Genomic DNA, 15,365 nt, shown 5'->3' on the forward strand with positions numbered 1-15,365 from the left:
GATTATAGGCAGTGTGCCTAATGATGGTCAGTGATAGGATCCTCAGATTCAAGATAATAACATTTTGAGAGGACATATAATTTTGCTTTATTTATTACATCATTAACTAGAAATAAGTTCATGTCTAAAGGCCAAGAAAGGATTGCATCATGTGCAACAGAGTAATAAAAATGTAAACTGTATATACTCCTTTGGGTGAATGAGAAGCATTCAATTCTTTGCATGATAGATTGGAAACATGAACTCTAAGTCTGCTGTATCACATGACAATCAGGTAGCTTAGTTGTGGGATTACACTGAAGATATTTCTGCAAGTGAAAGAAATGACTTGCATATTCATCAAGGGAAAATATTCACCTCATCTCACCAAAGAAGAATGAACACTTTGATTGCCACAACAGCACATTTAAATTCTGATTATTTCTTCTCTGTCAGGAAATTCACAAGTCATTACAAGAAAATGTAATATAATTCACTCAAACTGACTGTATGTTTGAAAAAGTCATCTAGCAAAGAATAAATTGGTTTACTTTCATTTGCAAAAACCAGTTTCCAGAAATGAAAACTCTGGCCTAACCACCATGCCTACAAATAATAGAGTCAAATGCTAAATTCTGAATATGACTATATTTTCAAACCTTATGATAATATACTAATATTATTCAATTCTATCTTTTTCAGTGAATACCGACAGTACAAATGAAGTAATGCAATAGAAATCACTGAACAGTACTGAAAAGTAGACATGATGAAGTTGGAATACCAAAACTCTGTACTTAATTGTTCCAAGATAACAACCATTTTGCAAAGATTCTATCTTTATTCACAAGAGCCTGTATTTATGAACAGCTATCTTCCATTATTAAATTAAACAAAAATATATCTTCTGAAGCTGAATTATTTACTATACATTGTATTGTAAAGTACAAGATCTGTCAAGAGTTTGTACTTAAATACTAATGAATTACAAGATACAATTTTCATAAGTAGATATTTTAATATTTCAATTTACATTTTTTAAAAATTAAATTTAAAAAAGCAAACCAGAGATGCCTAGGTGGCTCGGTTGGTTAAGTGTCGACTCTTGATTTTGGCTCAAGTGATGATCTCACAATCATGAGATCCAGTCCCATGATGGGCTCCACAGTGGGCATGGAGCCTGCTTAAGATTCTCTCTCCCTCTACCCCTCTCTCTCTTTTTTAATGTTTATTTATTTTTGAGAGAGACAGAGACAGAATGCTAGTGAGTTAGGGGCAGAGAAAGAGGGAGACACAGAATCCGAAGCAGCCTCCAGGCTCTGAGCTGTCAGCACAGAGCCCGACATGGGGCTCGAACTCACAAGCTGTGAGATCATGACCTGAGCCGAAGTCGGATGTGCGACTGACTGAGCCACCCAGGCGCCCCTACCTCTACCCCTCTCTTGCCCCTAACTTGTGCATGTTCTCTTACAAATAGATAGATAAAAACAAATAAATCTAACCATATATATTTGTATCACCTTATTTCCTTAAAACAAATTTGGTAAAATTCAAGAGAATCTAATTATATATCTGATAGGTGGTTTTTCTTAAAAGGTGGTTTGCTTCACACAATAAGATTACCTATCTGATAAGTGCTTATGACCTCTGTTGTCCTATCCTAAGCATATCACTTTAGAAATAATATTTGAAGGAAATGCACTTACTCTTTCTCCTTCAGGTCCCAGTTGTCCTACTTCTCCAGGAGAGCCAATAAAACCCTTAAAGTAAGCAAATAATCTTTTCATTTGAATACTTACCCTGTAAGGAATTTCAAATAGAGATAATAAAATTATTCCATAATAGTGTGAAACTATTAGGCTTAACAGAATAAATAACTTCCCTTTGCCTTATCACCTTCCTTCCAGAAGTTACAGATCAATCTTTACATTAAAAAAAAAAAAAAAAAAAAAAAAGGAGGGAACATAACTTAAGACACAGCGGCCAATGAAAATCAAGACCAAATCCTTTCATTGAATTTTATAGTGGGCAGAAAAATATATAATTAATTAAAATTTAAGGCAGAATGGAAGTATCAAAAGATATTAAGTAGCATGAAGGAAGAAGAGATCCATTCCAATGTGGCAGAGGTAAAGTCAAAAAAGTTTTCAAAAGATACTGACACCTGAGATAGGACTACAGCATAGCTAAAATCCTGACAAGCACAGGATGGAGAAAGAACACTGCCAGCAGAACAATTACAGAAAGCAGAATCAGAGAATTTCAGGGAGTGTCTGTAAATGGTAACAGATAGCATTATACTTGTAAGATGCTTTGGAGAAGAACAAAAACCCACTGTACCTTAAAGAAGATTCCAATTGGTCAGACAACCAAGGGGTATTTATATATAACAATGCAAGGTACTTTATCCTAACATACTTTAGTTATAACCTAAAGGTAAATAAAGAGGTAAATAATCTCTTTACCAATTTAAAAGGTAAAGTGTATGATAGTTTGGAGAGTACATTAAGGTGAGACTTAAATTTCAAGCTAAGAGTTTTAGACTTTATATTTTAGACAACTGGAAGCTACTGCCTTTAAAGGATTGTGATAGTGACCTTGGGTTAGGTTGTACTTGCAAAATATTAATCTGTTGGCAGGATATAGAATATGTCTGAGGCAAGAAACAGTGAATGTAGGAAAATCTATTAGAAGGCTCTTTCAATGGTCCAAATTTGAAGGCTTATGAGCTTGGATTATGATTCTAAAACATTATTTCCAGAATCACCAGCTACAGATAGCCTCAAGTTTAAAAAGACTTAACTTGTATTTTAATACATACAACTGAATTTTCTCTTATAAATAAAAAGAACAGACACCCTAACTGGTATACACTTATCACTGAACTAAGAAATCAACTGAAAACTCAAGAGAAAGTTAGACCTCTATTCGATATAGCCTGAATAAGGTGCAAAAACATTTTAAAGATTTTAATGAATAATTACATAGGTATTTCATAAAGGTTTCCTGAGAATTATCATGCTGATTCTAACAGAATATAAAATGTCAGCAGCACCCACCAAAAAAGTCACACGGGGTTGTGATCATTCTCAAGACTCTGTCCCTAATCTACAGTTTAGTGTATAATGAAACAAAGAACATTTAAAAAAATATAATATATATGCTTTTTTGTTTTAGACTGAAGGTTTTATATCCAGTTAGAGGCAATTTTGTGTCACCAGTGTGCCACTAAAAGGTCAGGAGAGGCCCTACATACTTCTATTGTTTGAGGCACCTTGCATATTATTATACAAAGAATTGCCAAAAGAGGATTACAAAGTGATGGTCTATTTTAAACATATGCACTTAATGTAAAAGTAATTATCATAACACCACAAAATGAAATTAAATAATACTGCCAGTCAAAAGATCATTTATCACATGATTCATAAAAATATTAATTTACAGTACATAGTATGTGGTATAGTGCAATAACAAGATACAAACCAAATAAAAAAACCTCTTATAATCCTGTCAGCATGTTTTTGTGATTTTTGTCCTTTTAACCAAATGTGGATTTGAAGTTAATGTTAAAAGTCTACATTTGAGAACCTCTGTGAATAGGAAGCCTAGAGAAATGGACTTCTTGATTCTTCCTGTATTCACAAAGGAAAATTAAGGAACCAAATCAATTAAATCAATCAGAAAAGAAATTATATTTGTTATTTTGAAAAATGTTTTTTAATGTTTATTCTTTTTTTTTTTTTTTTTGATAGAGAGAGACAGAGCGTGAGTGGGGGAGGAGCAGAGAGAGAGGGACACAGAATCTGAAGCAGGCTCCTGGCTCTGAACTGACAGCACAGAGCCCGACAAGGGGCTCGAACTCACAGACCATGAGATCATGACCGGAGCTTGTTGGACACTTAACCGACTGAGTCACCCAGCTGCCCCTAAAATAATGTTTTTATGAAGCTGCTGTCAAAACCTAAAAATACAACTTAAAAAGGGTTACAACCCAGACTATAGTTTCCATACAAATGAAAAAAAAAAAAACAACAAAAGGATGTCTAACATAATGCAAAAGGATGTATAACATACAGTGGCATAAAGAAGAACTTCGAAATAGAGGAATCATTGAAGCAAGATGAGAAAATACAATAAGAGAAAACTGCAAGGTGCCAAATAACGTGTCTTGGTGGTTCTAGCTAATGCACAGAAGAGACTCTCAAATTCCAATAAAATGAAAGAGTCTGCAAAGAAAATGCATGCTATATGCTGGGCACTGTGGTTTAAGAATGTTAAGCTCAACAATAGCCAAATTATGGAAAGAGCTTAAATGTCCATCAACTGATGAATGGATAAAGAAATTGCGGTTTATATACACAATGGAATACTACGTGGCAATGAGAAAGAATGAAATATGGCCCTTTGTAGCAACGTGGATGGAACTGGAGAGTGTGATGCTAAGTGAAATAAGTCATATAGAGAAAGACAGATACCATATATTTCCACTCTTATGTGGATCCTGAGAAACTTAAAAGAAGACCATGGGGGAGGGGAAGGAGAAAAAAAAAGTTAGAGAGGGAGAGAGCCAAACCATAAGAGACTCTTAACAACTGAGAATAAACTGAGGGTTGATGAGTGGGAGAAAGGGGAGGGTGGGTGATGGGCACTGAGGAGGGCACCCTTTTGGGATGAGCACTGGGTGTTGTATGGAAACCAATTTGACAAAAAATTTCATATTTAAAAAAAAAAAAAGAATGTTAAGCTCAAGGGGACACCTGAGTGGCTCAGTTGGTTAAGCATCCGACTCTTGATTTCAGTTCTGGTCATGGTCTCACAGTTTGTGAGATTGAGGCCCCACGTTGGGTTGACAGCACAGAGTCTGATTAGAATTCTCTCTCTCTCTGCCCATCCCCTGCTCGTGCTCTCTCTTTCTCTCTCAAAATAAATAAATAAATAAACAAACAAAAAAAGAATGTTAAGGTCAGGTGGTTATCATAACTACCTTAATTGCAAGTTTTATTATCATTATCTAATAGGATTTTTCCATGAAGGAAAAAAAACAAAAAAGCAGGTCCTTCTAACTCCAAAGCTATGTTCTTGACCACTAAAATATCTTCTTCCCGGATCCAAGTCAATATGTGCTTTTGGTACAGTTTCTAATTAAAAAAAATATATGACTTGTCCCCGCTATATTTTCACTTAATGCAAGAGTAGAAACAGTATGAAATAGAGGTAAGAGTACAGAATAAAGGTGAAAAGACTTTGGGTCTACTTCTAGCTAGCTATGACTTTGTCAAGTCATGTAAATTCCTTAGCTTACTCTTTTCTCATCTGTAAAATTCCTTCACAGGATTGACAGCAAAATAAGAGAAGAAAATACATATGAAAGTATTTGAAAATATTTAGGAATTAAAGACATCATTATAGCACATACTGTGTAAATACATTATGCTTTATTTCAAAAAGGCATTTTAGATAATATAAGGCATGCAGGTAGATTCTGGAAAATAACTTGCCATTAAAAATAGAAAATTTTAAAAAACAAAAATTTTAGTTTACTTTTTAATTTTTCTTAGACTACCTTTGACTTTAATGTGTAGGACACTATATAAGATATCACGGTAATTATTTTTACTCCCTTAATGATTTAAAGTGACTAACAAAACTCCTTAATGGTTCAGAAGTACAGTGGTATATTCTCGATATGATAAGCTTATTTTCTTCTTTTCAGATATATATATTTTTTACTCCAGATAGTTTTTGCATCATATTATCTCAGCCTTGAAATTAATATGAATTCTGTTTCCTCTTCATATTTTTTATCATGATTTCTTAGGTCTATAGACTTCATATATAAATTATACTATAGAGTATATTCTAACACACCAGACATGCTAGGAGCCAGAAAGTATAGAAAAGAATGATGTAAAACTACTATAAGAGTGCTTTCTGTTGCCATTAACAGTGAATGTATCTATTAAACAAATGAACTTCTTTTTAGGCTAAACTGGCATTATATTCAAAGCTCCTACACAAGTGTGAAACTGCTAACTATTTTATATATTTCATCCTACTTGTATGCAAGCACACTTACAAAATGATGAAAATGCTTACTTACTCGTATACCTTTAGGACCTGGATTACCTTCTGGTCCAGCTACACCCTAGTGTGAACAAAAGACATCATCATCATACTACAGTATTTTGAAAGCATTGTTGATAAATAAAATGAAATGGGTACATAAAGAGGTATCATTTTTCACAAGTATAAAATTCAGAACTAGGTATACTTAATGAAGACTATGTATGTTCAAGAAGTTTTAGCATTTCAGAACCAAAAGAGGAACACTATATATATATATATATATATGTTTTTAGACAGCCAAACAAGGTAGATTAACACACATTATAAGATATAAAAAATAAATTTTAATTAAATTATTTCTCATTGGAAAATTGTATTCTTTTAAAACACTTCTAGTTAAAATATCTAAAATATATTCCCATAATTTAAAAAAATACATTTTAACTTCAGATCAATGTCCATATGCTTGAGCATTTATATTTTATGTTTCAGATAACATAAATCATCACTTGGTGGTAAGACTGTAATATACAATACCTTCCATGTATTTTTAAAGGCCCAAAATGTGGAATTTTGTTAACTATAGATTACTTTTTGGCATTTCCATTTCCCTTATTCTTGAGAATAAAAAAGATATTATAACTATAGTTTTTTAGTATGCTAAATGAATAGTCAATTTCAAGAGTAAGCCTTCATGAAAACCTATGAAAGAAAATTTATTCTGTTAGTAGTCTACAAGAAATAAAGTTATAAATTAGAGGGAAATAAATATGAAATAATTAGAATGAATTTTCAAAACCATATACAAAGACTTGAATTCATTTCAGATAAAAGTGTTTGGTAGTGGTATATACAGCACTATCAAACTCTCAAGTTTTTATAACTCTGCTATTAAAAAATAATACTTGTTATCCAATCTTAACTCTTACCATTACTTCATTTTAGTCAGTGGCAGTATTGTAAAATCAGCCACAGGATTGTTTTAAAATCTTATTAGACCCTTGGGCATTTTAATTTTGAAGATTCCACTGTATCACATCATACATGTTTAAAAACTCTACTCCAATTTTACAAATAACTTTCTACAGTAAAATTCTGGAGGATTTTTATAATTTTGATTTTGAATTATTTTGCCAAGTGTAATTCATTATTTAATAAAAGTAAACCAATTATTATTTGAACACTAACTCTGAAAATCAGAAAGTGCAATGCATTAATACAAAGGAACATAAAAGGAAAAGTATAAATATAGTTACCTCACCTGCCTGCCAGGGTAACCACGTGAACCAATATTACCAGTGAATCCTGGAATTCCCTGAAATAAAAAACAAAATAAATAAAACAATACAACAAAACCAAAAGAAGCCCAAGGAAACAAATTTGGCACAATTATAATATTCAAGTTCAGAAAGAATTTTTTTCGCCACAGAAGGACCAAGGATCCTACACATTGTTTATCTGGCTGAAATCACCTACTTGAAATTAAAATGAGCCAAAATGACTAAATAAATGTAAATAAAACTGTTAGATTAGGGCTCTAAATGAGACATTGATTATTAATGATAAATCCAGGATGGAAAATTCCAGCACTACATAAATAAGACACCTATTCTAGAAAGAGTTGGTACATTAATTTCTTTATTTTTTTAATAAATGTTTATTTATTTGAGAGAGCACAAGCAAGGGAGGGTAAAGAGACGGGGACAGAGAACTGAAGCAGGCTCTGCACTTACAACAATGAGCCTGATGTGGGGCTTGAATTCATGAACCGTGAGAACATGACCTGACCCAAAGTAGATGCTCAACCAACTGAACCACCCAGATGCCCCAAGAGTTGGTACACTTCTTAATAACCAGTGTCTTTTTATATTGTCTCGTGTCTCAATCATTTTCTTACCTCAACATCTTGCATGTTAAGCATGATGTCCTTAATGTCTGAGCATGAGCCCCAGAAGACTAAAAACGGCAGTGAACTTCAGAACCAATCTCTTCTTCCTTCCTAAGATAAACTTTTTTTTTATAGCAAGTCTGATTAAGAAATGGATATTGAGTGGTAATTACCTCAATCATGATATATCTCTATCTAAAAATTCAAACAGTAACACTGGAATTGTAAATTCATTTAAATTTTTCTTTTTTGTTTTAGAGAGAGAGAGACAGCATGTACAAGCAGGGGAAAGGGGCAGAGAGAGAGAGATAGAGAGAGAATCTTAAGCAGGCTCCATGCTCAGTGCAGAGCCAACACAGGGCTCAATCCCATGAACCTGATATCATGATCTAAGCTGAAACCAAGAGTCGGATGCTCAACTGATTGAGTCACCCAGGCACCCAAGTAAACTCATTTTTTATTTATTTTTTAAAAAATTATGTATTTGAATTCAAGATAGTTAAAATACCATGTGGCATTGGTTTCAGGAGTGTAACCCAGTGATTCATCATTTACATATAACACCCAGTGCTCATCCCAACAAATGCCCTCCTTAATGCCCAACACCCATTATGGTTTGCCTCCCTCTTCGATTTTATCTTATTCTTCCTTCATTTATCCTATATTCATTTGTTTTGTTTCTTAAATTCCACATATGAGTTAAATCATATGATGTTTGTCTTCCTCTGACTGACTTATTTCACTTGCTTAGCATAACACACTCCAGTTCCATCTATGTTGTTGCAAATGGCAAGATTTCACTCTTTTTTGACCACTGAGTAATATTTTATTGTGTGTGCGCATATATATATATATATATATATATACGCACACACATACATGAATCTGGATGCAAAAATTCTCAACAAGATACTAGACAATCAAATTCAACAGTACACGAAAAGAATTATTCACCATGATCAAGTGAGATTTATTCCTGGGCTGGAGGTCTAGTTTAATATTTACAAATCAATCAGTGTGATATACCTCATTAATAAAAGAAAGGATAAGAACCATATAATCCTTTCAATAGATGCAGAAAAAGCACTTGACAAAATACAGCATTCTTTCTTGATAAAAACCCTAAAGAAAGTAGGGGTAGAAGGAACATACTTCAACATCATAAAAGGCATATATGAAAGACCCACAGCTAATATCATCCTCAATGGGAAAAAACTGAGACTTTCCCCCTAAGGTCAAGAACATGACAGGGATGTCCACTCTCACCACTGTTGTTCAACATAGTACTGGAAGTCCTAGCCTCAGCAATCAGACAACAAAAAGATATAAAACTTTTACTCTTTGCAGATGACATGATACTCTATGTGGAAAACCTGAAACACTCCACCAAAAAACCGCTAGAACTGATATGTGAATTTAGCAAAGTCGCAGGATATAAAATCAACGTACAGAAATCGGTTGCATTTCTATACACCAATACCGAAGCAGCAGAAAAATAAATCAAGGATTTGATCCCATTTACAATTGCACCAAAAATTGGAAGATACCTAGGAATAAACCAAACCAGAGGTAAAAGATCTGTATGCTGAAAATTATAGAAAGCTTATGAAAGAAATTGAAGATGACGCAAAGAAATGGAAAAACATTCTATTCTCATGGATTGAAAGAACAAATATTATTAAAATGTCTATAGTACCCAAAGCAACCTACACATTCAATGCAATCCCTATCCAAATAACACCAGCAATCCCTAACAAAATAACACCATAATACTACCCAAAGCAATCTACACATTTAATGCAATCCTTATCCAAATAACACACTAACAAACAAACCTAGTAAATTCATTTTACATTGACAACTTTGTATTTTTTATTTTCAAACAAGGTTTGCTGAAGGCAGGCTGATATATAGAGAATCAAAGGCATAAGAAAGGAAGCTTCTACAGGCCTAGACCATCAAGAGAGAAGAAATATCTCCATTTGTTTTTACTTTCATTGATACACTATTTATTCATTCATTCATTAGTTTATTCAGAGTCTAGATCTGTTAAATAATTCTTGAGCCAAGGAAATGCCAGAAGCATACATGTTGAACTGCCTTTACCTAACCTCAAATGGTGACAGCAAAGGTAAATTTCATGGATTACTCATTTATTATGTAAAATTCATTTCCTTCTTATTGTTTGTAAAACAGATAAAAGACACTAGCCCTTTGTCCCTCTGCTCTGAAGCACACAGAAGAGTATTACCTCCAGTTTAAGTAGAAAATACTATAAAACGCTCCCAAATTTGGAAAATCTATAGAAAGAGAAGAGCAAGGAAAAGACAAATGGAGGATCATAGGTAAAGTTTTGGCCCTCCCATTCTATTAGATATGAAGGCTTCTTATATGTCTTTATCTCCCCTTTCCTCAGAATCTCTCTCAATTTTGTTCTCATTTTTCTCCCTCCTTTCCTCTTCCTCCAACAATTACCATTTATTGAGCACTTTTTATGTGTCAATCACTATGCCAAGCACTTTACATATATCCTACATCTATGAGATAGATGCTATTTTCTCCATCCTCCATTTGGCATAAGATACAGAGAAGTTATGAAAATTGCCCAAGATGCCACAGTGAGTAAGCAGCAGAGCCTGGATATGAACTGAGACAATCTGACAAAAGTTGTGTCATGCACACACACATACATACACATATCATACATACACATATATATGTACATGTACATATAGACATTCATCCATATATATATATGGATGTATATATATGTATATATGTATATGTATATATACATATATACACACACATCATATACATATGTATATGTATATACATATATATATACACACACATGGCAATGGACAATTTAACAGAAAGTGAGTGAACAAGTGGATTTCTGAGAATTGCAGAATAAAATTCTTTTTTTTTTTTTAGTGTTTGTTTATTTTTGAGAGAGACAGAGACAGAATGCAAGTGGGTTAGGGGCAGAGAGAGAGGGAGACACAGAATCTGAAGCAGGCTCCAGGCTCTGAGCTGTCAGCACAGAGCCTGATGCGGGGCTCGAACTCACCAGCCGTGAGATCATGACCCGAGCCGAAGTTAGACACTCAACCGACTGAGCCGCCCAGGTGCCCCTCTTTTTCTTTTGTTTGTTTGGTTTTTTTTTTTGAATCCTTATTTATTTTTGAGAGAGACAGAGAGGCAGCAGAACATGAATGGGGGAGAAGCAGAGAGAGAGGAGACACAGAATCCGAAGCAGGCTCCAGGCTCTAAGCTATCAGCACAGAGCCTGATGCGGGGCTCGAACTCACCAGCTGTGAGATCATGACCTGAGCTGAAGTCTGACACTTAACCGGATAGGCCACCCAGGTGCCCCTGCAGAATAAAATTCTTATCTACATTTGGAGAGATTTAGCCTATGAATTTCCAAAACCATATTTACATACTAAATATTGCCTTCCTACTATATATATATATATATATATATATATATATATATATATATATATATATAATATTATATTCCTATAATAACATTCATTTAGCACCTATCTTATGCCAGGCACAATTTCAAGTATTTTATATGTAATATCTTATTTAATCTGCCTAGACCCTAGAAAGTAGGTACCATTATTTATTTTACAGATTAAAAAATGAAACATAGAGCATTTGTCACCAGTGGAAAGTCACTCAGACAATAAATGGGAAGCCAAGATTTGAGTCAGCAAGTCTAATTCCAGAGACCACCATCCCAGGCTGCTTTCCTGGTATAGTGCTAAAGTGCACATAACTTCCAATATTACTCTAAGGAAATTCTAATTTAATTAGGAAATTAAATCTCTAATTACGAGATTTGCTCCAGTCTATTTACAACAGCTTCCTTTATCCCTCATCCAATTGTAAAATACACAGGCCTATATCCAGACATTCACAAAACCTTCTATTTGGTTATGCCAATAGAAAGAAGTGAAACAGATTTAAAAGCTTTTATTCTGTAGGTCACTGGCTAAGACCAACCATCATCCCTTTCATTCCTCTCCTAGCCAAATTAGGTAAATTGAGCTCTCTATTAAAAAGCAATCTGTTTTAAGACATAAAGGAAATCTGACTTTGAATGGATTTTCATAGCGGGTATTAAGGCAACATGTAGAGATTTAAGACATTCCAGCTGCAAAGAGAAATACACAAAAGAATTCTGCTGGATGCCTAAATTCTGCTATCCTGGAATAGCAGTAAACAAAGTAAACAAGTAAGCCTTCAGCATAATCCTACATGGCATAAACATGTCTAAGCCAACCACACCCTAAAATCACTGTGACAACCACAGAAGCTCAAATGAAATTCAAAACAAACAGTACAACTCAATTCACTATGCACTTAAACGTGTTAAAAACAAAATGTGGCCCACTTAAATCTATAGATTGAATGGAGCAGTTTAGATACAAAGTTGTATCTTTAGACCCTGCAGAAATAAGGAATAGGAAACCTGCCCCAATCCTACTTCTAACTTCAAGCATTAAAAGCAAACACTCTGAGACTATCAGACTTCATCGAGAATCCCAGCACTGCTACCAAGTAGAATTAGTAAAGTAGAATAATAATTTCGGGATCACAGGATTATTGTGTAAAGAAGACAGAACAATGTGTAGAAATATATTTAAAAGTGGGTAAACTGCAATAATTCTTAGTGTTGGTGTGTATTAAATTAGTTAACATGTGGAAATATTCAATAAATAATTATAGTACTAGAAGTTGTAGTTAATAGTAGGTACAGTTCAGTAGCTAATAAAGATTCAATAAATGGCAGTTCCTATTACTAGAGCTTGCACAGATGATACAATTATTTTCCAAATGTTTGTCCACCGATTTGTAGATACTTATAAATTTTCCAGAAGTAAACATCTCCTACCAAATTAGTTATGATCCTCTTAATTTCTACAGTGTTTTCACAGTTAAAATGCAAAAGGGTTTTAATTGTATTTCACAGTTAACACCAATTTTGCCCTTTTTTCTGGAAATAAATAGAATGAAAAGCAATAACTGATTCTAAAATACATTTGCCAACCTTTAAAATTGATTTTAGACGCTTCTAAAACACATACTTCACTCAGAATAATAACCAATATACTAAGAACTAGGTTATAGGGCTATGAGGTTATATAGGTTATATAGTTGTGAGAACACCCATTAGTACTGACGGGTCAATTTTTCACTTACTTGTGAAATAATTAGGTTTTCTTCATTAGAATTCATACATTTGTGCCAAAGCAGTTTTCTAGAAATTTTTTCTTTTCTCCCTGGGGACTAATCCCTCTTGCCTTTCTGATTTTTTCCCCATAAATGTTTTCCAGCCCTTGTTTGATTCAAGAAACTGAGATTACACCTATTACAGGTACATGCATCACTTGTTATATTTAGTAATTAGTAATTAGTAATTTTGAAAAATTGTGCCTCAGGGACTGAACAGAGTGTACTGTAAGGGACACTCTCTGCTGAATCTCCAGTAATGGTGTCCCTCACCTTAGTTAGTTTCTAATTAGTTAGTTTTCATTGCTTTATTCATACTGACCTGGTACACATTGTGTTGAAAACAAAAGAAATGGCTTTATTTTTCTCCCTATGATATATATTGTTTTCTGGTGGGGAAGACAAAGAATTATATGATAAAAACTACAAGGCTCCCAAACTATTTTGGCTTTTAAATATGTGTGTAATGGACAACAGCATATGTGCTATTCTAATTTGGATTTTTATTAAAATTTATTTACATTCCCTCATGCAAGGGTCAGGAAACTAACAGCTATGGACAGGCTTTTGCAAATAGGCAAGCCCCTGAAATTGTATAAAAAATCAAATGTGTGAAAGAAAATATATAAAAACAAAAAAATACAAATTAATTAGTTGTGTGTATGCACATGTGCAGGTACATGCATATGCATGAATATGTGTGTTTTCTGGGGAAAGAGCTCATAGCACTTATGACATTCTCAGAGGGGCTTTTGAACGTCAAAAGTTTAAGAACCAGTTGCTCAGTTGGCTAAGCATCCAAGTTCGGCTCAGGTCATGACCTCATGGTTCATGGGTTCACTCTGCAGAGCCTGCTTGGGATTCTCTCTCTCTCCCTCTCTCTCTGCCCCTTCTCCACTTGTGCTTTCTCTCTCTCAAAATAAACAAACTTAAAAAATTTTTATTCATTTATTTACAAAAATTTTTTATTAGTTTTCTTTATTTTTGAGAGGCAGAGAGAGAGAGAGAGAGAGAGAGAGCGAGCGAGCACGAGTGGGGGAGGGGTAGGGAGAGAGGGAAACAGAATCCGAAACAGGCTCCAGGCTCTGAGCTGTCAGCACAGAGCCGGATGCGGGGCCCCAACTCATGGACCATGAGATCATGACCTGAGCTGAAGTCAGATGTTCAACCGACTGAGCCACCCAGGTGCCCCTTAAAAAAATTTTTTTTTTAAGTTTAAGAACTGCTGTGCTGGAATATGTTAGGCAGATAGTTAAAGTCAATCAGGGGTTTGGGAAAAACAAAAACAAAACTATAACGTGATTAATTTAAAAAGTTTGTCCTGCACTAAAAATTGAAAATAATTGAGAAGAAAATCTTAAATAAGTGGGGAAAAAGAATTTCTCAAGGAGTCCCTAACGTGTGTCTTTTTTACTGTAGAAGATATAAGTTTTACGAAGTACTTACTGGTTCACCTCGGAGACCTGGGAGCCCCGGATGGCCTTTGAGACCCTGCAATGGTAAAGGTGAAAACATGTTATGAACAGTAAATTCGTACAAGCAAAAAAACTAAACAAAGGTGCCAAGTTGGTTCCCCCCCCAATTTTTGGTTTTCTCATAAATGAATGTTAATTCTTACTAATTTATTACTTACTAATCTTCAATTTGAGCGTTATTTGAATTATTTGTTACTATCAACTGAAATGGTAGCATAGTGTTGAAAAAAGAATACAGAACAGCATCTTTTATATAAAGCTGGTATCCAGCAACAGATCTGCTAAATCTTACTGATGCTTTTTAACAGTTGGTTTTAGTTTATTAATGCTGAAGCAAAATGCTCTCAGACAAAATCTATTTGTAATTATTGAAAAACTGGACCACATCCAGGCAGTTTCTCTAATCCAAATCATTGTAATCACACTCCATGAATGAGCTAAGACAAATCAAAGAGGCCACTCACAGGTCCTATGACAAAAGGGACTTTATTGAGCTAAAAAATCAGTAACAAAAAAATTTTCCATATACTATAACCAAAATCAAGTATTTAATCTCCATTATTAATACCCAAAGATATAAAATAGATAATATCCTTTTTCTTCTAGAAAGATCTGTGAGCAAAATAAGGCTAAAAGAAGGGACAGGAAGAAAGAAACATTCTCATCGATATGCACAAACCTTAATTATAGATCACCAAGATAGA

The 15,365-nt window shown here is 34.0% G+C and overlaps 1 protein-coding gene across 1 annotated transcript in view; it reads right to left on the bottom strand.

Annotated features, from left to right (window-relative positions):
* The window catches only part of COL24A1 (collagen type XXIV alpha 1 chain), a 398,425-nt gene that overhangs the window by 308,037 nt on the left and 75,023 nt on the right, over positions 1–15,365 (bottom strand). The window contains exons 8-11 of the mRNA XM_015536213.2: positions 14,633–14,677; positions 7,310–7,363; positions 6,083–6,127; positions 1,686–1,739 (exon numbers count right to left, since the gene is read on the bottom strand). Of these exons, the coding sequence (XP_015391699.2) occupies positions 1,686–1,739; positions 6,083–6,127; positions 7,310–7,363; positions 14,633–14,677 (198 nt within the window). The remainder of the gene's footprint in view (positions 1–1,685; positions 1,740–6,082; positions 6,128–7,309; positions 7,364–14,632; positions 14,678–15,365) is intronic.

This window comes from Panthera tigris, chromosome C1 (assembly GCF_018350195.1).
Source record: "Panthera tigris isolate Pti1 chromosome C1, P.tigris_Pti1_mat1.1, whole genome shotgun sequence".
In the NCBI taxonomy this organism is placed as follows: domain Eukaryota; kingdom Metazoa; phylum Chordata; class Mammalia; order Carnivora; family Felidae; genus Panthera; species Panthera tigris.